Source organism: Globicephala melas, chromosome 16, assembly GCF_963455315.2.
Source record: "Globicephala melas chromosome 16, mGloMel1.2, whole genome shotgun sequence".
Lineage (NCBI taxonomy): Eukaryota > Metazoa > Chordata > Mammalia > Artiodactyla > Delphinidae > Globicephala > Globicephala melas.
This window is the reverse complement of record NC_083329.1, coordinates 44,989,241-45,014,329: the sequence shown is the minus strand read 5'-3', so window position 1 is coordinate 45,014,329 and position 25,089 is coordinate 44,989,241. Positions and strand designations below refer to the sequence as shown.

Genomic DNA, 25,089 nt, shown 5'->3' with positions numbered 1-25,089 from the left:
AAAGCTTGGACCTAACTCCTTCAGTTCAATACCTCACACCTTTATTGAGTACCCAGGAAACTATGCTGCCAAAGGCAAGCAGAGACAGCAGAAACTACAGCGGACCCTCCCCTGGGCGTCTCTGCGCCTGCCTCTGTGCAGATGGTGCCAGGTCGGGGCAATCCTGTTGCGAAGTTCACCCTGAACGGTGGGTTCCATTGGCACGGCTGCTCCCAGGCTCTGTTCTTTATGGGCGCTGCACAAGGCACCGAGGGAATCTCCCTCATATTGAATTTCTGTATTTGGGAGACTTTATACTTTTTCCCTTTAAATCCGCTATCCATGGGCCCCAGTGGGAGAACTTGGTCTTCAGTTTGCTCTGTTTTGGACAAACACCTCACATGACCAATGTAAACTGTTACACAATTTTTGCAAATGCCTTCTTGTTCATTCCAGATGTTTTCCATCAGCTGACAAACCCAGATCGTTCTGCATCTGGCCCCAGGGAATTCAAAGCCCTTTCTCCTCAAACAGACATTTTTCCCTTGGTGGCCCTTTGATGGGAAGTATTGAGAGAGGAGGAACGCACACCCAGAGAGGGCAGGAGGCACACAGGTGTCCGAGGAGAGCAGCAACGGGGCAGAGCGCGGCCTTCCCGAGCCACTGCCGGCAGTCCCTGGACAGCTCCTGGACCCGCACGCACCCTGGCAGCATCCTTTACAATGCCACGCGGGTCACCTCCTCAATGTGATCAAATTGACATGTTTCTGGCAGCGAGCTCCTTGTAAGAATCCCTTCAGGTCTTGCTGAGGAAGCTCAGAGTGAGTGTTGCAGAGAGAAGATGGGCTGCTGGTGGTCTTACTCCCAGTCTGACCTCTGCTGCCAGGGCACGGGGCTATGTGAGGCTCATGGAGTGACATCAGAGGCTCGAGGGCCAGGGACGCCATGGTGAAGTGATGGCTGGGAGCATCGCACACCCCATACCCGCTGGCAGCCCTTGCTTTACCCAGTGGAGTTTCTGAGTGGCAGCATGAGACGAGGGCAGACGGGGGTCTAGTGGCTCATGTGTTTGATGAGGATAAGGGCTTGTGGTTCTGGGCTGGGCACTGGGAGAGCAGATGGAGCCCACGCCCTAGAAACAAGGTCATGTCCTGCTCTCCTGAGCAGGAGGCGTGTGGAGTGAACAGAACTGGCCATGCTATGCAGCTACATAAGTGGCCCATGTCACAGCTTCAGGGCTGCTCACGGCCCAGGCCAGTCTCACACGCAGACCCCACCCAGCAAGTTCCTGGCTCCTCAGGCTTAGGTCTGGGCACTGTGAGTGCTCACCTTGGAGCCAAGAGCCAGGGACATGGGACTCACGCTACCTAGGCAGGTGGACAGGTAGAAACACGGGTGCTGGATTCCTCAGCCAGTGTGACCAATGTGTGTGACAATCAGGGCCCGGCCACCAGCGCTCAGAGTGCGCTGGCTGCTGGGGGCTTCGGAAGAGGCAGGTGCTGGTGGGCTACTTGGCCTCCACCAGCTGCTCCAGGCGCTGTAGCATCGTCAGACGCAGGGCTTGGAACCTGGAGGGAGACACAGCCAAGAGGACTCACTGCTACTGGAGGGGACAGGGAGGGGGCGAGCAAGGGAGCACATAGATGCTGGGCCCGGAGACCCACGGCTCCTGACCGGCTGATTAGTGGCCACTATGTCTCCTCTGCCAGGAGAGGGAAAAGCCAGGCCCACATCCCACAAGACCACGGGCTTTGAGGAGCAGTCAAACAGGGCTGCAGAGCCTGCCAAGCTTCAAAGCAGAGTGATCTTTCTATTCCAAAGATTCTCCAGTACAAGATATGGGGACATATGTATATGCATAGCTGATTCACTTTGTTATAAAGCAGAAACTAACACACCATTGTAAAGCAATTATACTCCAATAAAGATGTTAAAAAAAAAAAAAAAAGATTCTCCAGTACAGACAGGAGTGTGCTGGAGTATACAGGGCGGCAAAGTAGGGATCAGGAAGCCTGCGTTCAAGCCCTGGCTCTGCAGTCACGTGGTGCTGCCTCCTTATCGCAGGCCGCTGTTTCCTCTCTGTACATTGAACAGGCTGACCAGGTGACCCTCAAGTCCTTTCTAGCCACGGTGACACTGCTGACTGCATGTAGACTGTTTCCTCTGATCGAGGTCTCTGCTGACTGCCTGAATGGGGCCTGACTGCACACATAGAAGCCTTTCTAAGAATCATTCAGCCAGATGCCAGAATCGGAACCAGTCCCCTGACCGCGGGCCCTCACAGCAGCCTCTCTCCTTCCCTGCCTAAGAGGGACTCTGGGACCGAGCTTCCCCTGCAGAGGGAGAGACAGATCATTGGGATGTGCAACCTGGCTGACCTCACACAGCTGGGCCCTGAGGTAGCTTCCCCAGGAGCCAGCAGGTAACACCTGCTCACCGTTCCATTGAACTGGTCCCCTGCACCTGCAAACATCAGCTGGTGCAGGCAGTTCCAATAACTGCTGCTTTGGGACAGGCCTAGAATTCCGGCTAGCGTGAAAGGCCCAGGCGAGGCTGAAGGTGCACAAGCAGGCCCCCTCTCGGTTGTTCCTCCAGAGCAATGTCACCAGCAGAACATACAGCCCTGGTCCAGGGCCCGCCCGTGCTCCTGCCTGACTCTCCTGGCATCTTTCAGCAGCGTGTGCCTGTCCTGTGCTGGTGAGATTGCCGAGGCTAGATGAGTGGTCTGGGCTGCATCCCCCTATTCTGGCAGGCTGTCACCCCAGCTTGGTGTCAGTGTTGAGCAAGGGGTCAGAGGGCGGTGCTGGGGAGCCAGGGTTAGCAGGTGTCCCCGAGCTGCGTGAGGACACCTGGCACACCTGGAGGAGAGAGGCCTCCCAGCCGCAGGCCTGGGTGCTCTGCCCTGCAGACTTGCCCTGACGTTCAGTACCCACGACTGGCTCTTTAAGTGCTGCTTACTTCATGGTCAGTTTGATTATTTCTCTTTCCTCCTCTTCTTTTAATTTTTCAACAAAACTGTCCAGCACCGGCATTTCAAACTTAATGTACTGAGCGACCTAGAAAATCCAAGAACATTTTAATGTGTTTTAAATTAGAAGCCAAAAGTGTGTTTTCTTTTCCTCGTGGCTTCCATAGTGGCCAATTCAGCAGTCTTAAATCCAAGGAAGAGGCTGTCCTGCTTTCCTCCCACGCCCAGCACTGCTCTGTGTGTACCAGGATGGGAGGATGGAGCCCATTCTTACCTCAAAGGCAACTACGATCGCTGGGAGGAAAGATTAAGCTGAATTTTAGGAAAAGCATTCAATAGTGAGTGGAGTCACACTGGGTGTTCTCTGGGGGTGGGGTGGAGACGGTGGGAATGCCATTGTTTTTAACAATGGAATGAAACTACACTAGTCTGAATGGCTCAAGGGATATAGGGTCACTGGGCCTTCTCCTTGGGGTCCACACCCTACAGGCCTTTTTCTGTGCAGGGAGTTTGGAAATGTGCCCATTGCCCAGCCAGGACTCAGGCTGTCCTGAGACACAGACCTCCATAGGGTCCCTTCCATAAGCCCTGGTTAGGCCCTAGTTAAGGAGCCCTTGTTGTGGGTCTTTAATGCAATGACAACAAACCACGCTCCAACGAAGGAAAAGATTCTATCTGTCTGAGGGGGAAAGGCCAGGCCATGGTTTTCTAAGACCCAACTTCGTATCTCCCCTGAGCCAGCTGATACATCTGGTGGTGGCTGACAGGAAGAAGAAGGGCTGAAACCAATACTGTACTGGTCCTTCAGAACGGCCATGGGGGCCCTGGAAGCATCGCCCAAGAGGGCTCTGCCCAAGGTCACCTTAAGAGCCCTTGGGGGTCTGCCATTCTGTCCCCCAGCCCCTAACTCAGGAGCAGGCCTCCCCGAGCCTCAGCTCTCACTCACTTCGTGGGGGACTTCCTCGCCCAAGTCAGCTTCCATCAGGAATATCCTGGCAATCTTCTCACAGGGCCCGTGCAGGATTCTGGAAATCAGCGGGTACTCAGAGTCTTTTAATTTTGTCCTCTCTGAAAAAGAAAGCGGTGGACAAAATTCATGGCATCTCTGCGTCTCTTTGTTCCAGGACAGGAACGTAAGGGAAGACAGGTGTCCAGGGGGCCTGGCAACACTTCCAGGTGTTGTGTGGTGGACACTGCCCTGATGATGTGTGATCATGTCCTTCAGTGAAGGCCCAGCTCCGAGACGAACAGTGGCTGAAGGAGCGGGGGATGGGGAAGTGGACTGGGGGAGGCCAGGCCTGCTCAGTTATCAGACCTGTGCTGTGCAGCACTGGACACAGGGCCATGCAGTACAAGTTCTGCAACAGCAGTTCTCAGTGGGCGAGGGGCTTCTGTTCCACCTTGAAGACCCAGATGCACATTCCTCCCCACTCCCTGCTGAACCTACTGGAGAGAGTGGCTTACCATGTGGTTTTGGTGGGATTCTCAAAGGGATGACAGTGTGCCTGGATTTGGGCCTGGGAGGGATGCTCGTGGTGGGGGCATAGCATGTCCCGAGGCCAGGAGGGCACCTGCCCCGTGCCCGCTGCACAAGCCAGCCCAGCCCTCAGAGAAGGAGCACAGCTGGTGAGCTTGCCAAATGGACAGGGACTTTTGTTTTTATGATCAGGAAGCAAAGGCAGACACTTACCCCCAGACTCGTGAACGATGTAGAGTGCAAACTCACTGGGACCATTTTCCACCTGCACAGGTAGTAAGTAATACGAAGTCAGACCACGGCTTTTCCAGACAGGAGAGACAGAAAGGGACCCCTGGTAGTAACCACATCCTCAGTGCCACACACACAAATCCCCAGGGACCCTCCCCTCTCTCTGCTTAAATTCCCAGAGATGCCAGCTCAGCTGAGGAAACCTTGGTCATCCTTCTAGCCAGGAGCCATGGCTTTCTCCAGCCCCCTCCCCCAACAAAACAGCAAACCACCAGCAACTGGGGCAGGGCCGTCTGTGGCCAGACTTACTCGGAACTTGTTCAGCAGCAGGGTGAGGACCTGCAGGGTGGTCATGGTGCTGTTGACTCTCACGTTGGTCATGGACCCATAGGCAGGAGTAAACACGGAGGTCTGTACAGGAAGGGGGAGGCAGTTCAGGGCAAGTCCAGAGGGGACACGGGGCTGACATCACACAGGGTCTGGGCATACTGTCGGCCAGATGGTGCTGAGCAGGCTGGAGCAGTAGGCGAACCTGAGCTTCGGGAACACCTGTGTCTATCCATCCACAAAGATCCACACACAAGCTATGCCCAGATCTGGGCACGCACAGGGAAGCTGTAACAACTTACAGAGGCCTCTAAGAAAGATGCCTACAAAGCTATAAGGTCCAGCTCTCTGGATTCCAGGAACCAGGGCTGTAGAAGTAACTCACAAGGGGTTGGGGGAACCAGTCTCTCCTTCACTCTTTCTATCCATCAAATCACCAAGTGTCTGCTGATCCTAAGGCTGAACATTCTCAAATCTGTCCACTCCTCTCCATTCTCCCAGTGGTGCCTGAGGTGAGGCCCTCCACTTATACTGCATCAGCTTCTCAACTCTCCCCTTCCAGTCTCCGCCCTTTCAATCCATTACCCACACTGTTGGCCAGAGGAACAACCTTTCAAAATTCTGCAACTCAAAGTGTGTTCTGGACCAGCTGTCAGCATACAGTCTCAGGCCCCCCGAGTCCAGACTCCTGGATCAAAATCTGCATTCGAGGGCTTCCCTGGTGGCGCAGTGGTTGAGAGTCCACCTGCCGATGCAGGGGGCGCGGGTTCGTGCCCCGGTCCGGGAAGATCCCACATGCCGCGGAGCGGCTGGGCCCGTGAGCCATGGCCGCTGAGTCTGCGCGCCCGGAGCCTGTGCTCCGCAACGGGAGAGGCCACAACAGTGAGAGGCCCACGTACCGCAAAAAAAAAAAAAAAAAAAAAAATCTGCATTTGAGGAAACTGCCCCATGATGCTATCTGTAGGGTACACTTTGAGAAGTACTGTCTTACAGCATGTCCCACAGCCTAGACAGTGCCATCCGTGGCTACTCTCATGTTATGCACATATGATACATGGTTCCCTCCCAAGTACCCTGTGCTCTAGCCACATGGCTTCTGCACAGTTATGGGGGCCCGTGACATTCTCACAGGTGTCTTGCCTTTGTTTATGAGACACCATCCATGAAAGTCAACCAGGGCATTGTCTGAGGCTTACTGAGTCCTCAATGATCACTAGCTAGGTAGGAAACCTGCTAAACACTTTATATATAACCTTTGATTTAATTCTCACGACAGCCCTTAGAAGTACCTGTCACTAGTCCCCTTTTCTTAGGAAAGACATGGAAGCTTGGACAGGTTAAGGGGCTTGTCAGCATCACCCATCTAGAAAGGGCAGAGCTGCCCCAAACCCCATGCTTCACCACTGTGGCACAGGGGCCTCCCTGCGCGTCTGACTTCCGTGTGGGTAAGCTCCTCCTCGCTTTCCAAATTTCAATTCACACATTCCTCCCGTATGGCCCTAGCTCTGCTTTTCCCAGTAGGGGCTCGGGGTGCACGAGGGACTTGTTCAGGTCCGCAGCTGGTCCCCGAGTACCAGAGCCAGACTCCAACTTGGACCTGCCTTCTGCACAGTGAAATGTAGAATGCCTCTGGGTGATACAGAAAGCCAGCCTAGGTTTTCAGTTTCTAAGAAATATGGAATACAGTAGTCAGGCTATTTCTAGGAGAAGAAAGGTCATGTCAATAAGACATTGTTAGTGTTTCTTCTGCCTGAAGTTTTTTCTCAAGAAGATACCAACCAACTCCACGTAGGAACAAGGGTACCGTGGCTGTTTTCCCATCTCTAACCACAATGGTTTTCCCCTCACAGAACACATTTGAATCTAACAGGCCAGGGCAAAGCAGTGAAAACAAGTACTAAGTGTGACCCAGTCTGGAAATCAAGCCAACATTGCTGTGAATAAGAACACTTTTGGAAAATAATTGAGTGAAGCAATAGGGTACAGTTCTAAGAAATAAAACCTGGAATAACAACCCCAGGAAGTTAATTCTAGGAATTTTTTTTTTTTTTAATTGTTGCCTGTGGCTCAAGTACTTTGTTGCCTGATTTCTAGGGACACTGATTCTGAATGCATGTAGCGCAGGGAGAAAAAGAGGGAGCCCCTTACTCATCCAGGAGATGTGAATCAACTGTCCAACATGCCTAAGACACTAGTTCCTGTCCTGGCAGGTACTCAATTTGCCTGGAGGAATGGGTCTACATTTCGGCGCAGGTAAATCTGTGACTGGGGGAAAATCTGCCCTTACTGGGGCCTGAATGGGTAGTGTATCGAGTGTTGGGCTGGCTGGCTAAGAAGCCCTTCTTGGCAGGATGGCTCCAATGGACATGAAAGGCTGTGATGAAAGCCCTCACTGTTCATTTGTTCATTTCAAAGGCTACAGAGTGATCAGACATATCCACGTCCCTGTGACATTTGCAATGACTAACGTAAGATTTAATGTGCCCAACACCCCTCTTAGCGATGACTCCTTTAGAGTAGAGGTGAATGTACTGAAGATAAACCCCGCTATTTGGTACCTTGAGTCATGGAGCAAAAAGCTCCTTTTTAGGAATGTAGAACTAGAAAGAGCCTAAACCCGTGCAAATAGTCTTTCTAAATTTTTGAGTAATCCCTTAAAATAGCATATCAATATATATTCAAATACTAGCACATGGTACTTAACACTTTAAGGACAAAACCCCTTTGGAGCAAGATTTAAAGAATACCCAAGTCAGATGGTGGGTTCTTTGGCTAATCTAGACATTCTTAATCTCTGTTTAACTTCAGCCCTGCCTCCCCCTCCCTCTCTCAGGAAACTACTCTCAAATAGTCTTGGGTTTTCCTGGATTTAGTAAAGATAACCTATTGTCCCTCATGAACACTCACTGCAAACCTAGCAGGGAGTGGAGGGAGGTCCTGATGGTGAAGCAGGGTCCTTTCAGCTGCCTTGCTGAATTCTTCATCCCGAAGTGCAGGGCGCCCCAAGAGTGGCTTGAATGGCTCCCAGCAGACCTCACCTGGGGAACTGTCCTTCAGAACTGACCCTGAGACCTCCCTTTGCCCAGGCTCCCCTTCCCCTCCCACGAGTCATCACCTATCAAGAAGGCAGCTGCTTAACCTAAAAACCTTGGCTTCCAGTTTCCCAGTGCTGCAGGATGTGGCTCTGTTACCAGGACACGCCACATCCAGGGCCTCACCCACACGGCCACTCGTGCCATTTATAGTAATCAACTTCTCCTTTTACAGTTTGGTTTGTTTACGGAATGATGTCATCTGGGGAAGGAGCTCTTTTTCCTGAGGTCAGTACAATACTTGGACAAAAGGCTAATTGCTGGGAATAAGGAGAAGTGTGGGTTCTCTGGGACACAGACACACGTGCTCCTGGGCACACCTCAACCTAGTTGCCTTCATCTACCAAGTGGAAATGACAGTAGGGGACAGGACGTTCCCATATCAACTGAGCTTGGGTGGAAACCTCATAGAAAATCACCTGATTAAAAGTGAATTTGGTATCACTTTCCAAATATCCGTGCAACTTTTTTTTTTTTTTTGCGGTACGTGGGCCTCTCACTGTTGTGGCCTCTCCCGTTGCGGAGCACAGGCTCCGGACGCGCAGGCTCAGTGGCTATGGCTCACGGGCCCAGCCGCTCTGTAGCATGTGGGATCTTCCCAGACCGGGGCATGAACCCGTGTCCCCTGCATCGGCAGGCGGACTCTCAACCACTGCGCCACCAGGGAAGACCTCCATGCAACTTTTGAGAATGAATTGACAGTGAGTGTGTGATGGAAAATATACAGGCTTTGGGGCCATAAAGCAGAATGATATTTTGATGTGACTTTGGGTGAGACAGTTCTCCTCCTGAGCCCGTTTCTCCACTGGAACAGGGGCATGAGCACATCTGCACACAGGGCCATGGTGAAGGTGAATTCTGGCATGACCGCCACGGAGCCCGGCCTACAGAAGGCCCAGTGGTTACACCCGTGCTTGGGGCTGTTCCCTGTGGCCTCAGCTTCCGGGCCCAGGGAAGAGGCCAGGCTGGGACATCACCTTGTGGTTGTAAAAGTGCCCGTTGATAGAGAACCGATGTCGCCGGATCCTCTGGGCCTCACTGGGGGCGCGGCACCTGGGCCGCCTCTGGATCACACAGGCTGCATCGCTCTTGGTCCGCATAAGCTGTGGGGTCTCCTCGTCCTCCTCCACGGGCTCTGTGGTGAGAAGTGGATGAGGGGGTCAGGCTGGGGTGAGGGCGGTGGTGACAGAACTGCTCCCGTGGTGGTCCCAAGTGTGGAGCGTGGCTCCCTGTAGCACTGGGCTGCAGCAGACGGCGATGTCACCACTGTCCCTGTGTCGGAGGCTGGGGTCCAGCCTGCGTGATGCCCACTTTGCAGATGGGAAAGGTGACCCCCAGACAGGATAACCTGTGTCACCATGCCACATGGCCATAAGCCTCCGGGTCTCTGTCTCCAGGGATCCAGAGCAGGACTTTGACAGCCCCAGCCCTGTCCTCTGGGACAAGCCCTTCACTGAGTGCAAGGGGAGAGCACAGAGAGGACAGACCCACAGGTATGGATCCCGGCGTGTGGGGAAGAGGTCCCAGATGCCTGCAAGGCCAGGAGGCAGCCGCACCCTCTGCTGATGTTCTCTCCTTTCTATAAGGGTGCGTGTTGCAGGGACTCAGGCAAACGACATCACCTCTGCAAGCCTCTGATTCCTTTTCCCTCCGTGAGGAGTCGATGAGAAAGCCTCTCTCGGGTTAAGGAGGGATTTAGCAGGGGCTGCGGCTGAAGGGAAACAGGCCATTCTTTGCTACTCCACAAAGCTGATATTCAGAGACGGTGGTCATGAGCCAACCCCTCCCTTCCTTCCCACCCCAGATGAGCAGGACAGGGTCCCCCTGACCTGAGCTGTCTCTGGAACTCTCCTCCCTGGGTCCGGCCTGAGCGCTTGGTTCTTGGGCAGTGACTCTGCCATCCTGAAGAGGTGGCTCCTTTCTGAAAAGAGACAATCGTGGTGCTCAGAGGGCTGCAGGCAGAGAAACGTAGCCCAGGTCAAAGAGAAGAGGCTGGCTGCCTTTGTGGACAGGACACAGGCAAGAATCAGGGCAGGCAGAGCTGAGGCCAGAATTTCCTATTAAGTCAACGTAAAAGATTAAAAGAAAGGCAAAGGATCGCCCCAGTGTCTGCTGGAAGGAGAGGGAGTCTGTCCTGAAGACCCGGTGTACTGTGCGGGGCGCCGTTGCATGGACACAGGGACACACACAGCGCCCGGGTGCTGCTGGGTGCTGGGCTGAGGCAGCTGGCATCTGCGGCCACATGCCGAGGGGGCTCTCTGGGCTGCCCTCAGGCCTGCAGGGGCCGGGCAGCAGCAACCTCGAGGGGGCCAACCTCCAGGCCTCTGAGCAGGGTGGTCTCCAAGCCAGGGTAGCTGGTGGTGGGCTGGGGAAGGAATGGGCGTGATGGGAAGTAGCCACACGGTGAGGAGGAACCTGCAAGGAGCAGACAGATCATCCAACCCAGTGCTGAGAGGCCTCTGCAGGCCCTTGTCTGAGACAGCTCGTGTGACCACTTTTACCCTCCTTTCTAAGGAGCCCATCCAAACTCTAAGCTCAAAGTCTGTGCGGCTCAAAATTTGCTATGAGTGACCAGGGATACCTGGGGACGCCCCAGGGGTGTCAATGTGTTAAGGGCTCTCAGAGAAGCAACTTTACTTCAGTTTCTGAAGGGGAAAATGTTTTGAACTTCTGACTCTTAGAAGGATTTATTACATGCAGAAGCAAGCAAAACGCAGCAGCAAACTGCCCGTCTATGGGGTGGGGTGGGAAGAGGCAAACGTCCACTAAAACGATAAGGCAGGTAGAAAGCCATTTCATCCTGATCGAAACATTCTTCTGATAGTTAAATAAATCTGATATTAAATTCTGATAAATTTATAAAAATAAATTCTGATATTGGAATAAAAGCAGAGCAGGAGGAGGCTAAAATTGTGTGCGTTTTTAACATAGAACAGGAGATGCTGAGATGCTTAACTTGCAGAGGGTGTTGGAAGCCCCCCACCTAGAGCCCTCTCTCTCTTACGGACAAGGAAAGTTTGAGAAGCACAGCCAGAGGTGAGGGTAGCCTGGAACGTTCTCCAAGAGGGAGGTGATTTGGTTGTCATGGAGAAGGACCACCTGGGGGTGAGGCTGCAGGTTGGCAGGTGAGGTCATGGGCTGAGGACGTCACGGGGTGACAGGGATGAGGTTGGGTTATCCTGCCATGCTCCTGCCCCAAATGGGAATGGGGCTAGGCTGAGAGCAACTTCCCCCGCCCCCAACACCCCAAACGATACTTTCGGGTTGAACGGGTGTCACGGAGACCACCTGGCCCCGCCCCACCCAGCCTGGCACTCACGGGTGTCCTGGTGCCCAGGAGGCGGGGGAGAGGTGCATGCGCTCTCTGTCATCCTGTATCTGGAGCCGGATGGGCCGCCTCAGTCCCCAGGAGATGTTGAGGAGCCCCTCGATGATCAGAGCCCCTTCTTCCTGTGGGGATCCACACAGGTCAGCCTCTTCCCCCAGAGCAGCCGCGCTCAGGGGTCACTGCCCACCCTCCCCACCCGCCCTCAGGACTCAGCCCCTGCCCACGGGACTCACCGTGCACTCAGGCCTCCCCAGACACGCCCTCTCCTCCCTGGCGTCCTGTCCTCCTTTGGGGGAAGGCCCACGAACTTCTATGTGCTCCAAGGCACGCGGCCCGGGGCTGAGAGGAAGCCTGAGGCGTGCCCTTCCACCGCCCAGGCGCAGGGTCTGGGACAGGGCGGCTGAGTCAGGTGTCCCACAGGAACGCGGCCGCTGTCTGGCAGGCATGTCCACAGAGCGGCAAGGAAACACGTTCCAGGGAAGCACGGCTGTGCAGACACCAGTGCAACACAGGGCATCTCTCCACCCACTGCTGCACCTGGGCAGGGGACCCACGGTCAGCTGGCCCTACTGGGCATGTGCCGAGGGCACTGGATCCCATGCCCACGAGAGCAGAGGTGGACTAGTACAGTCCCCACACTGTTCCCATAGTGGCCTGAACCCACCCCCAGATTACCGAGCTGCCTTCTTTCCTGAGGGCCAGTCTTGCTTTCCTCACCACCTGGGATATGGACAGTCCCGCGTCCCACCACTGGCACACACACTCGGAATATCTACAACAGCTCCCAGCCCGAGTCCCCGACCAGCCTTCACTTCCCAAGGTCTGCAGATGGCATGGCCACTCCCCTGCCACCAACCCTGAGGTCCTAATCGACAGAGTCCTCCAGAGGCACCCTCAGCCAGCTCCCACTTGCTCCCCTCAGGTCCTTGATTCTGTTCCTCTGACCTATTTCCGGCTCCTGTATGAGCGCTACCACCTCCAGGCTCCCTGTGTCCAGCCTCATCACTCCCACATGTGTGCCTGGCCAGGCTGCTTTGTCTGCACCCTCAGAGCACCTGCCAGAAACCTTCTCAGCTTCACGCTTCCACAGAGTCTAGGTCTTCCCAGCTATGTGCTCCTAATCTGCTTTGATACTGGTCTTTTGGCAATGAACTTAAATCGTCATTCTCCCAAAGCCATCTCAAGCACCATTTTAGATTCACAAATGCCATTTCTTTCTCCTTGCTGACATCAAAAGCCCTGTGAGAAGAGGAACCTTGTGGAAAATGTCATATCCCTGGCAGTGCTTACAGAGGTGTCCTGCAGTGTCGATTTCATGGTTAGTTAGTAATAGTTTAAAACACCCTGCCATACACGGAGAAAATATTTCTCCTCTGTTCAAGTTTATCAAAAATACACATAGCTTTCTGAAATGGCCTTGCACTATTTGCCAAAAAAGAAAACAAACAACAAAAAAAAAACCAGAGCTATTTTTGATAACCACTGATGCTACACAGGCACAGATATGTAACTAAAGATATGGAACTGTATGTATGTAATATGTAACAGATATGTAACTGTAAAGGAAAGACTAGATTTATCCACTGCAGTTAAAGGTCCCATGGGGAGAGTAAGAAAACCCAAAGTGGGGCTCAGGTCTTTGTTTTCAGACTTAGCTTCACACGCCTCCATCAGATGTTGACAAGTCGCTGGAGAGAGCCTCTGCCCCACCAGGAACACATCTCGGTGTGTTCATTCATGGACATGTTTATTCATGGACACCAGCCCCATGATGGACTCTGGGTGGAGGAGATGAAGCAGACACAGCCCCAGACCCTTTGATGCTCTGGGGGCACCGCTGGGGCAGGGGCAGCAAGGCTGGACATACTGAGGCCAGACCTCCAAAGTTGCTGTATGAAGGCTCTGGGGACCTTGCCGTGAAGAAAGAGGCAGGGGGACTTGCTCTGGGGAAGCGAAGGGCTGAGGCAGAGCTGCTGCCTCTGAGGTCAGGGTTAAGCTATGCTGGGGACCAGCTGGCCTGATGTGACTCAGGCCTGGTGTCCCTGCACAAGCGGCATGGGTGCGCCCAACCTGAGCCCCCTACCACTGCTCTACTGCTCCCCCAGCCTGGCCCCATCAGAACGGAGGGGAGGCCCTGTCAGCCTGCAGCGTTCTCTGATCAAATCAGAGAAGCCCAAAGTAGAGAAGAGGGACCTCCAGGGCAGCCCTCACCACGCAGGTGGGGAAGTAACAGGACGAGAACACAGGTCCCGGGGCCTGGACTTTCTACAAGTTGGAAAATCAACCTGGGCCCCCTAATTCTACCCCAGTCAACACTTTCCTCCTCAGTTTAGCCTATTGGCTTATTTGCTAATTGCTAATGAATTAAAAGAGAGCCAGAGAAACAGACAAAGGCTCTACAGAAGCGTCCAGATGGAAGAGCCATGGAGGTGGGACTTGGTATGTTTAACTGAAATCCTGATCACGGGTTGGCCGCACGCCTTGGCCCATGAGAGATTCTCTAGCCAGAATGCATGAACTTGGGACTGCCAGCTCCTCCCGCTTGCCTCGGCACCTAGGGTCTGTCCAGCAATCAGACTTCCGACCTGAGCTTCTGTCTCAGTGACTTGCTTTGCATCCCCTGCCTGTGGGAACAAGACAGGTACCTTCCAGGTGGACCCACGGCTAGGTGGATGACGTGAGGTCTGTCTGAGAAGGGCATGGTGCTGGCTCTCTACAAGGGCTTTCCCAGGGTCACCTGCCTCTCCCTCAGCTGCCTCCTGTGCTGACACACTCATCCCTGGACACCAGCAGTGGCCTCCCAACGCTGGCCAGGTGTTCCTCGGTCTCCCTGTTAGCTGCCCTTTAGCCCACGCACAGCGGCAAAGTCAATCCTTCAAAGCAGAAGCCAGACTCTTGCACCCTTGTTCAAATCCTGCAGTGTTTGTCCATCCCCTTCAGAGGGAAACCCAGTGTCCATGCCAAACCCACTGACTTCTCCCCACCTGGGCCAGTCATATGGGCCCCTGGCTGTCCCCTGCCCAGCAGACTCTTGCCACAGTGGCTTTGCACGTGCTGCCCCTCCACTGGGAACACACGACCCTCGTTTGTTCAGCTCTCTGCTCCATGTCCCCTCTTAGAGAGGACCCTCCTGACCCCTTGACCACAGTGCAGCTGGCCTTTTCTTTGCAGCTGTAATCAGTACCCAACATCACAGCACCCGTCCACTGAGTACTTAATTCTTTCCCTCACTAACAGCTAAGCTCTAGGACACAATGATTCGTTCACTGCTTATGTCCTCTGTACCTAGAACAGTCACTGGTGCACAGGAGTACTAACTAGATACCTGGGGAACAAAGAAACAAACCAGTTATCATTTGAAAGCACCACATCTGGGAAGCAGCAAGACCAGGACCCTGCAGTCTGCCCCCGGTTCCAGAAGAAGGTGGGCACATCCCAACTCCCAGCAGGCCCAGGGAGCCTGGCCTTAGCCGCCTCCAGGCTAAGCCCTGCATCGCTGTGTCTGGCAGGGTCCCTCACAGGTGCAGGCCCAAAGCTCTGCAAGGGCGAGCACCGGGCCAGAGTGTCCTGGGGTTGCAGGGTACTAGTGTAAGGTGTAGTGGGGAACACTTCTAGGCGGAGGTGGCAGACCCTAGGGTTGCTTGTGGGAGCCCAGTGGAGCCCTCTGCCTCTCCCAGTGGCCACCCCACCCCTGCCCTGCAGAGTAAACATTCCCAGAATGTCCCACAGGCGCAAAGCCTTGCTCCAAGCTGGGCCAGGCCCCGCCCGCCAAGCTGTTTTCCTCTGAGAGCCTTCCTGAGAACTGCTATTTTTGGCCCGTGTGACGGTAACTGATTGCTGGTGGAAAGGTATAAAAGCAGCTGCCAGGCCCCGAGGTTCGCCAGACAGCTCAGGGAGGGTTCCGCTCTGGACAGTGGCACATCGTACAGGGGCCGTAGCACATCTTCCTCGTCGTCCCCCTCCCAGTAATCTGACGCCGGACACAGGGCTCCAACTACTGGACCCCGATCCCTCTGCTCTGAGCTTCCTGGGGGCTTTCTGTGGACTTCCTTGCTCATCCAGCTCCCCTGCTACCCCCAGACCTCCTCAGCTACAGGTAAGAGACAGCAACTGCCCTCTGGTTTGAGGTAAAACAAAAAGGCGTTGGGTATCTTTCAAGCAGTTCTCAGCCTGGGACGTGCACAGCCTCACTGCGGGTTAGAGACCAGGATGCAGCTAACTGCTAACAACAGCTGCGGAGGGCTTTATATTCATAATGGAATTTCCCATGAGGTGTCAATCCATAAGCTTTTCCCAAGGCCCCTGAGAGGTGTATTTTTAACCCCATTTTACGGATGAGTAAGTGGAAGCTTGGAGAGGTGACTTTGCCAAAGGACTCCGAGTCAGGAACTGCTAAGTTTGGTTTTAAACCCAGGTTTCCTCTGACTCCAGTCCGTGAGGCTGGGTTCTCTGATTTGTACAGGTTCCTGAACAACAGTAATGATAAAATCTTAAGTAACGTTAGCAGGAAGAGCCCAGGAGTTCGAGCCTGGTCTTGGATCTGCAGACTTTAAACTGCTCTCAGACATGTGATTCACCCAGGCAGCCTCAGGTGGGGAGGGGACGCAGGAAGGGTGTCAGGATGGCACACTAGTCCCTCACCCCAGTCCTCTGTCAACCAACAGGTTGCTGCTTCCTTGTGGCCGGCAGCCATGAGGTCCCGGCTTTTGCTTTCCGTGGCCCACCTGCCCACAATTCGGGAGACCTTGGAGGAGATGCTGCCCAGTGGGCCTGGAGAGGACCCCCCCGCCTCCCCTAGCCTGGATGACTACGTGAAGTCCATCTGTCAGCTGGCGCAGCCCACCTCAGTGCCGGATGAGGCTGCAGCCAGGGTCCGACCCAGTAGACCCCACCGGCCAGCCCGTTCCCGTGAGAAGAGCTGCACCACTGGGTCCCTACAGGACATCACCACCCGCTTCAGTGGCCAGCAGCCCACACTGCCCGGGGCCAGCACTGTGGACCCTCTGGACTGGCTCTTTGGGGAGTCTCAGGAAAATTGGCCAAGTGGGAGGGACATGCCAAGGAGGACTGGATCCTCTGCTGACCCCTGGGCTTCATGCAGACAGATGGACAGAGGCAAGGCCCGGGGGGCCCCCAGAGGGAGGGTGAGTGATGTCAGGGCTCCAGGGCACTCTCTGCTGAGACTGCAGAGGGACTGGTGCCAGTACTCCCAGGCTTCTGGGCAACCTGGCCAGGATGCAGTTTCCCCAACAAGCCCCCGTCCCAGCAGCGTCCTTAGAACTCTCTATTTGCACCTCCCCGTGATCCATGAACTCTGACCCCTCCCCAATAAAGACTTCTGCAAATCACATACAGGTCTGCATCACCTCTCCACCCTCTCCCTCCCCCCACCCCAGGTGGGCACCGCCCCTGGCAGGTCTCTGGGAGGGAACAGAGCCTCTGCAGAGAGGCTTCCTGCTTTGGCAACTCATAGTGAGACCCCTGCTCCAAATAAGGGCCTATCTCACATGATGTGGTAATCGATACGCATCCCGTCTGCACTACTCCTAACTGGCTGATCACCTCGGGCAAGTTATTTTAACATCTCTTCCTTGGTTTTCTCACAGGTAAAATGGGGGTAATTAATGGGACCTGCCTCCTAGGTTGTGCTGATGAGTAAATGGGCTAAAACGCGCATACATCCTGGGGCGCATGTTACAAGCCCACACACGGAGTACCTGTTGTTTACGTGGCTGCCTCACAGGTGGGGAAATGAGTAGGTGGGGGGAGAGGAGAAGCAAAGGCCTCAGCCCTGGTGGTTTCAGAGCCAGGCCCTGGGCACTCTCAAATCAGCCCCGTGGCTCCCCACACCCCTGCTCCCCCCAAGAGGCCCATGAGCAAACTGGGGGTCTCAGCAAATGCACCTGCTGTGTTTTGGGGGACTTGTCACTGGGCCACCCGCGGGTACCTCAGTGGCTCCACCTCACAGGTCCTGTTGTGTCGTGGGGAGCGTTTTCCCCACACTGATGGCCAAGACAGAACCTGCACCAGCTAAGCCTGCAGGGCACCAAACAACTGGACCAGGTGGCCCTGTCCCCGCCCGTCCCCACCCTTACCTGCCTCCACCCAAGGGCCACTTATCCGTGGGGCAAAGTGCAGGGTGTTGTCCAGGTGCCCTGCTCTCGGGCAAGTTCAGGGGCCAGGGCCTCACTCCACATGTCCATGGGTCCCCCACAGCCCTGGGTCCCTACATCCTGGCAAATCCCAGTTCCCAGGGGCATCTGGCAAGCAAGGAGGTGAGGGTGAGGGATAGGGGAGGGGGCAGATTGCTTTCCTCAGGGAGACAGGTGAGGCATCAGAGAACTCAAAGAGACAGGCTTAAGACCCATTGCCCTGTTCTCTTGGGCCAAGCCAGAGCTGGCTGCCCTGGTCAGCGTGGGAGGGACAGAGGAGAGGAGGAGGATGCAGCTGGGGCCATGGGCAAGCTCATGGCCAGGTTCAGCTTCCCCCACCTCCTTGCCCTGTGGACTAGCAAACTACTTTGCCTTCCATTTCTCTCTCTCCCTCCCTCCCTCCATCCTTCCCTTCCCCCCTTTTTCCTTTCTTTCTTTCTGACTTTAAAATATTTTAAAAATTGCTTTGGACATTTACAATATTTATCTGTCCTCTTTTTTTTTTTTTTTTTGCGGTACGCGGGTCCCTCCCTGCTGTGGCCTCTCCTGTTGCGGAGCACAGGCTCCGGACGTGCAGGCTCAGTGGCCATGGCTCACGGGCCTAGCCGCTCCGCGGCATGTGAGATCTTCCCGGACTGGGGCACAAACCCGTGTCCCCTGCATCGGCAGGCGGACTCTCAACCACTGCGCCACCAGGGAAGCCCTGACCTCTTTTATGTGTTTTGTGGGGAGGCAAAATGTAAACCGTGAATTTAAAAGAAAAAGTTTCAGACAAGTAGTTTACTTAGTTTCCTGATCTATAAAATGGGGACAGCAACGCCTGTCCTTCATACCCTACAGTGGTTGGGGAAATGGTACAAATGAACTTGGAGATGGAGTTATAAGCACTGTATACAAATTTTCCAACTGTCACAACCGCTGTGTCTCTGGTTGACTCAAACCTCTGGGTCCCTGACTTTCTCCAGCAAATATGTGTGGGGCAGGCTTTGTCCAGAACGTCCTAAGGAGGTGGTGAGGAGGGCTGACCTGCTGAGCGGGTGCCTGGCTGATGACTGGACGGGTCAGGCTTACTGCGCCAGCCTCATAGCAAAGCGATGTGAAACTAGGATGACGCTGGCTAATCCCCCCAAGCTCAGAAATCACACTGCTGCATTTGGGGAGATCAGATAGGGCCAAGGAGATTCCTGGGCTCTGGGCTCCTCTGCTAATACCCCTGATGTAAAAGAAGCTAACGGCACCTTCAGAAGGTGCCAAAAAAAAAAAAAAAAGATGAATAAAGGGCTGGGGGAAGGGGCTTCTGGCAGTGTCCCAAGCTCCTGAGGACAGAACAGCCGAACAGAAAGTCCTCGTGGTGGGGCCCTATGGAGCAGTCTCATTCTCCTCCCACCCACCACTGAGACAGGGAAGGGACACAAATGCCCCTCCCGCCTGGAGAGACAGACTGGAAAGCACTCAGGAACCCCCAGGGAATACATCCACGGGCCTAGCACTCACCAGGAACCGGTGGTCTGTCTGTCAACCCTGTCATTCCTGCCTTCAGGCCTTAGAAGAAGAGGGATCATTATAAGGGGAAAGGGGACCCCTGGTGGAGGGAAGGTCCTTCCCTTTCTTGCACTTGTGCAGGGGGCCAGGGGCTGAGGTCCTACACTGGGTGTAGTGTGCGCTCACACCACCAGGGGGAGCTTTGAGCCTACTCAGAGCTGAGCGCGGGGCGGGGTGGGAGGCTGGCTTTGGCAGCGGCCACACACCACACACCAGGACACCAGGGCCCTACTGCCTCCAGCTCACACAGTCAGCAGTGATATATTTGCCCACTGGCATTTCCGGGGTGGTCCATTATTCTGTAGAGGCACCAACCAGCCTGGTTAAAATGCTTTGCTCTCTTCAAAAGGCACAGTTGCTCCCAGTTGATCACACTTTTCATTGTAAAACAAGCAAAACGATCCCAAAGGCAAGGTTTACAATGAAGGAAGCTACTGCTCCTGCCTCCTGAGCGGGAATCCTTTGTTCCTAGTTCTGTAGAAGCTGGGGGAAAGTTCACAGGGAAATGCCTGCCCCAGGGTGTGGCCCCTGCCAGTGACACATTTCATCTCTCTGAGTTCCGTGGGCCCCAGATGAGACAGTGGACAAGAAAGTGCCCCAAACTGTAGCAGCCAGGCTGAGGCTGCTCCGGGGCAGGCCCAGAGACAACAAGCTGGGTGGGAGGGTCTCTTGCAGAGCCCCTTGCGGCGCTGGGAGGGCATACCCGAGGCTGAGCTCCCCACGCTTAGCTTGGGGATCGAGCTTGGGGGGCAGGGGTGAGAAACCGCTTTCCGAGTCCCTGAGTCCTGGTGAGTCCTACTCAGTCAAGACCTCCACAGACCTCTGAGCTTAATGCTGGCGATGGTATCGCTGTATTATACACGTCTCTGCTCAGGCCTTGGAGCCACGCCAGAGCCTCTGACTTCCTTCAGGGTCATCTTGGGCCAGAGACTCTAAGAGTCTCAGTTTCTTTGTTTGGAAAATGGTCACTCCTCCCTCACAATGCCCTCGTACTACAATAAATACAACAGAGGCAAAGCTCCTCTGGTCTGCCCTGCCCTCAGCGTCTGCAGTGCCGGGAGAGCCCAGTCTCGGGTGGCCCGGCAGCAAGTTCTAGGAACTATGAGTCTCTGAGGCCCAGAAGGTCCCAGGTCAGCAACCTGAGGAACTGCAGAGCCCCGGACGCTGGGTGGTGGGGGAGTCACCCAGAGATGTCGTCCCCCAGGACCCAGTCACGCATTTCAGCATTAGAACTCCCGACTCCCAAGCCGGGAGCCTGTCTCTATGGTGGCGGTCACCTCCCAAAGACACACACTCCCTCAGGCAGGCACACCTTGGCTGTTAAAGCTGCAGAAGGTTCCTGAAAGGTACTTTCCGGCTCCAGTGAGATCAGGTCAGACCCTCACACCTTCTTTAGGGTTAGGAATATGAAAATCCCTGCCTGTGGGATGTTAAGTTCCTGCCTTTGGGGCCAGCAGGAGCGCCTCTTCCCCACTGCAGGGTCCTATACTCCTCCATGTGGACTGTCCCATCACACAAACAGGTCTGGGGCTTCCCTGTCCCTCTCCCACTCAGCTGTTCCAACAGAGGGGATTGTTTTGGGGAATCCCAAGTGCCAAGATCAAGCTCTTAGACTGGCTGTTCTCAGACTTGGCCTTCATCAGAATCCCCTGGAGGACTTGTCAAAACACAGCTGGGAGGGTGAAGAGTTTCTGATTCAGCAGGCCTGCGGGAAGGAGGGTGATAAGAATTTGCAGTTCTAACCAGTTCCCCGGTGATGCGGAAGCTGCTGGTGTGGGGACCACATGTTGAGAACCATCATGATCTTAGAGCAATCCCTGGATGGCCCAGAGCTGAGGAATGGGGTCCAGTCAGAAGACCCCACCCCATGCCTTCAGCACAAGAACTGAAGTGGGCCCAACTCCTCACTTAGCAGCACAGATCAAAACTGCCCAGCACGCTGGGGCTCAGGACTCATCCCAACGTGCTCCAGGCCTGCATCTGCTGGTTAGTTATCTAATACCTATGCACAAGTACCACCCCATGCCTAGCGGAGGGGATGCAGGACTAGTAGGGCACTTGGCCCAGGTCTAGGGGCTTATCACTCAAGTAAGAAAAGAGACAGCGAAAGCAGAGATAGCAGGATGCTAGGATGAGAGCCCTGCGGGCAGCAGTAAGGAGCTGGGCCAGGGCGGGCTGCTGAGACAGGCGTCAGAGGCTGCTCTGCAGAGGAGTGCGAACACAGAAGCATGCAGAAATTCTGAGGGGTGGGGAACAAGTTGTCAGGGCTGGTCCCAAGGCCCCACGCAGGGTGGGTGGGTCAAGGGGAGGCAGAGTGTGAGGTCTGTGTCATTCCAGGTTGTCACAGGCAGCCTAGCACTGCCTGAGCCAGGAGCTAGCAGCCTCCCTCCCGTCCAGGCTCCTGAACTGTGTGACCCTGGCCTGGCCTGGCTGATGGAGGTCACCTCCCTGACACTGACTGGCGATCCCCCTGCTGCCCAGAGCTGCCTGCACCTCGGGGCTCACCCTCTGTTCTAGTAATTACAGAAGGAGATGTGTGGTTGTTTGAAGAACTAATGGAAGCGAGATTAGTGAGCAGAGTGGCTTCCGCCTGCATGAAGTCTCTGTGGGTTGCCGGGGCTTGAACTGTCCGTTCCCATGTTCAACAACAGAAGGGGAACTCAGAGGCCACTGGCCCTTGCCAGACACTGATGGGCTAGAGAAAATTCCAAGAGTCAACCCGATCTCAACCGTGGAAACCTCCCAAAATAAAGCCTAATCACGATCACGATAAGACACCCCATTTTGGCTTTTCAAATGCCCCAGTATCCCGACCAGGGCTCCCATGTGAAAGATTTGGAAGTTCTAGATGGTGGGTGGCAAGACCAGGCCTTCAGCTGATCTGCCCGGTGAGCAGCTCCCCGAGCCTGGGCCCTGCTGGCCACTCCCTGGAGTCCAGCTGGTGCCCACGTGCTTGTATTTGGCTTGTTCTGTTTAGGCCACACAGTGCTTCGAGGTTTGGGAATTCCACATGAAATTCCAGATACCTAGCTTCCTTTGAAAAATCAGGAAGGGTCTGGGTGTACCAAGCCCACATCCCTGCACAGCTGCCCTGGGTTTGATCTGACCCGTGCTCTCCAGTGTCCTCCACTCCCCACGCCCACCCCGCCTCTCAAGTGCAGACCTTCCTGGCCCTGTAAGCATCTTCTGGGGAGCTCTCCTCTATCGCAAGGCTTTCCTCTTGGTTGACAAGCACAGAGAGGCTGCTTTCACTCCTGCATTGCCCCGTGAACTTGGGCAAGCCAGGGCCTCGTGCTGAGTTCCTCATCTATGCTGGGATGAGCAGAGGAAGCACTGGACCGTGTGGTCTCAAAGATTTCAGACTCCAACGTCCCGGCCTTCATGAAGACAAAAGTCCCAGGTGGAAGGAGAAGGCCCACAAGGGGATTTCCATCGGCTCTGCATTCTCACGGGGATGGTCCGACCCTCAGTACCCCTTGCAGGGATCTCAAAGGAGATAACCTGGTCCCCAACTCAGGGGATGGGTGACCTTACAATTTATTATCCAAACTGGACACTCAGAGTGAAGGAAATGGTCTTTAGAATTACCCTTGATTAACAGGTATAAAGCAGCACTATTTTTGGCAAGCCAGGATAAATGGTGACCCTATGAAAAAGAAGAGAAATGGGCCTTACCTCTCTGTGTCTCAGCTGAAAGCTTCTGCCCTCATGGTAGCAGTTGTAGGTTTTCAGCAGGCTTAAGAGCTCTGACCTAAAAAAGGTAAAGACACACATATGCTCTTGGAATGTGGTGGGGCCTTGGATAAGGCATCTGGCTTCGCTGGGCTCAGTTTCCTCATTTGTAAAATGGGCATAATGTACACATTTTGCCAACAACATATAATCCATTGAGAGACTAGACTTTGCCATCAGACACACACCCTTTGGTCTTCTAAGGAGTTTCGCAGATCAGCGCTCCTGGAAAGCCCGGGGTGGGGCTGCAAAGGAAGCAAAACTCCCAGAGGGGTCCAGGTCAAAACTCACAGAGGGGCCCACGCTATTGTACTTCTAGGGTGTTTGCACAATTTCACTATTAGAGATAAGAGTTCCTGACAATCTCCCTGTACCTTACTTCTGAGTCACCTTCTCAGAATAAGTCACTTGGGCTTGGATAATTGGCATTTTAAAGGCTTCCTGTTTCTCCCCATATTTCTTCCTACAAGGGTCTGGGGTGGCTGCTATGAAGGTACCACCAGGGTGCCTCTTCCCCATCCTGACTTCCTGGACGTGTGATCATGGGATGAAGGTGACAGCCCCTGAGAGTAAGATCCTGAAGGCCCGAGGATGGCTACTCTGTCCAAATGCTGTCTCCCCAGGATAAAGGGAAAGCCACAGCTTGTGCCTTGGCCGAGGTGTGGCAGAGAGAAAATGAGGACAGCTCCCTGTACCCAAGCTGGGCTCTGCAGGGCAGTGCAGTCCAGTAGACATGCAATGCAAGCTACACACATCATTTTAAATCTTCTAGTAGCTATACTACCAAGGAAAATAAAACAGGGGAAATTAGTTTTAATAACATTTTATTGAATCCAGTGTATCTAAAATACTATCATGTCAACGTGAAATCTACATAAAAATTATTAATGAGATTCTGCTCATTATTTTATTTTGTAAGAAATGTTCGTTAGCTGGAGCATCTTTTATATTCACTACATCTCTCCAGCCACAGGTCCCGTGCTCGGCAGCCACATGTAGTTGGTGGCTCCCCTACTGGACAGAGATGCTCTTGAACCTCTCAGGTAATGCTTTCACCCACACTCGAGCAACCCAGGGCCTGGATGAGAAAAACACGCTCTGGTGCTCTGTTGTGCAGCCCTGTGTGATGTGGGGTGATGGTAACTGACAAGGGAACCCATTTACAACTTAATGGCATTAACAATGCAGGATTCAATACTGCATGTTCACTGTGCTTGTAAGTGTGCAAACACTGAACATAAAATTGTTAGGATACATACATGTATAACATATCTAAATCATGTATGGTTGTTACTATGACTTTTTTCAAAATGATATTTAATATTGTTACATTGTTCTTATTATCGGATTTAAATAAGGAAAATGATGGTGTGGGAGCACTGTCTGTTTTCTCAGGGTCTTTAGTAGGAGGACCCCAGCGGGCAGGTCCTCAGCAAAAGCTAGTCCATTTCAAGGAGGCTTGCTTTGTCTTCAGAATGGCAGATAGGAGCTACCCAAATTTAGAAAATACTTGGACTCAGGACTTGAAAAGCAAGATAAAATGAAAAAATACACTTTTCTTTAGTTCAGCAATGAACTTGGAAAAGTATCCCAAACAGTTTTTTATGAGACCAGGAGTCTCATCATAAACAAAATAAAATAAATAAAAATAAGCTGAGAAAAATATACCTTTTTAATAAAAACTCAAAACTAGTTTTGAGGTGTTTTTTTTTCCCCTGAACTGTTTAATGCAATAAGATGTTAGTATTGCTCTAGTTTTTATATAAACTAAACGCCATCTCTGCAGGTTCACAGCAGGCACTGTCAAGCTTTCCTGCTTTTGTCTGCCCAGGGAGGCGGGGGTCAGACTCATGCCTTGATCCTTGATCTCCAAAGCACTTCAAAAAGAAGTGCTCTCATCACTGTCCCTGGGGCAGGCGCATCACTGTATCTACAAAAAGTGCCCAGAATTCCTCCACCCACAGGCTGCCCATGGCAGGGGAGTGGCCACGGGGGAAAGGCAGGCATGGAGACCCCTCTTGGCTCACAATGGCTTACTTCAGAATGGACTTGCTGTCGCTGATGGGCACGTGAGAACTGGGTGGACAATCTTCCTTCATCTTCTGCTGTTGTCTGCAGACTCGGAAGTTACCTGCTGGTAGACAAAGGAGGGCCCACAGACACCTAAGCTGGGAGGAGTGATGGCCAGGGTGGCGCCGGAGCCTTGGTGCAGGGGCTGCAGCTTCTGCCTCACCTCCCACCTCCCCACCCTCTCACGTGCC

The 25,089-nt window shown here is 53.8% G+C and overlaps 2 protein-coding genes across 7 annotated transcripts in view; one reads left to right on the top strand and one right to left on the bottom strand.

The window, feature by feature from the left end:
* Positions 1-19: 19 nt before the first annotated feature.
* The window catches only part of RASSF4 (Ras association domain family member 4), a 34,174-nt gene continuing 9,104 nt past the window's right edge, over positions 20-25,089 (bottom strand). Inside the window, exons 2-11 of one of the 6 annotated variants that reach the window (XM_030844075.2) lie at positions 24,866-24,959; positions 22,772-22,847; positions 11,394-11,524; positions 9,904-9,995; positions 9,052-9,209; positions 4,965-5,066; positions 4,638-4,689; positions 3,894-4,015; positions 2,938-3,035; positions 20-1,547 (exon numbers count right to left, since the gene is read on the bottom strand). In XM_030844075.2, the coding sequence (XP_030699935.1) occupies positions 1,487-1,547; positions 2,938-3,035; positions 3,894-4,015; positions 4,638-4,689; positions 4,965-5,066; positions 9,052-9,209; positions 9,904-9,995; positions 11,394-11,524; positions 22,772-22,847; positions 24,866-24,927 (954 nt within the window). In that variant the 5' untranslated portion in view covers positions 24,928-24,959 and the 3' untranslated portion in view covers positions 20-1,486. The other 5 variants (XM_030844076.2, XM_060285846.2, XM_060285847.2 and 2 more) reach the window with 5 other exon arrangements.
* DEPP1 (DEPP autophagy regulator 1) lies at positions 15,266-18,082 on the top strand. The gene is made up of 2 exons (XM_030844079.2): positions 15,266-15,498; positions 16,067-18,082. Exon 2 carries the CDS (start codon positions 16,094-16,096, stop codon positions 16,718-16,720), a length of 627 nt encoding a protein of 208 aa, XP_030699939.2. The 5' UTR covers positions 15,266-15,498; positions 16,067-16,093; the 3' UTR covers positions 16,721-18,082.

What these genes read in the sequence shown, in the direction of transcription:
- DEPP1 (XM_030844079.2), top strand. Translation starts at nt 16,094, where the DNA reads ATGAGGTCCCGGCTTTTGCTTTCCGTGGCCCACCTGCCCACAATTCGG.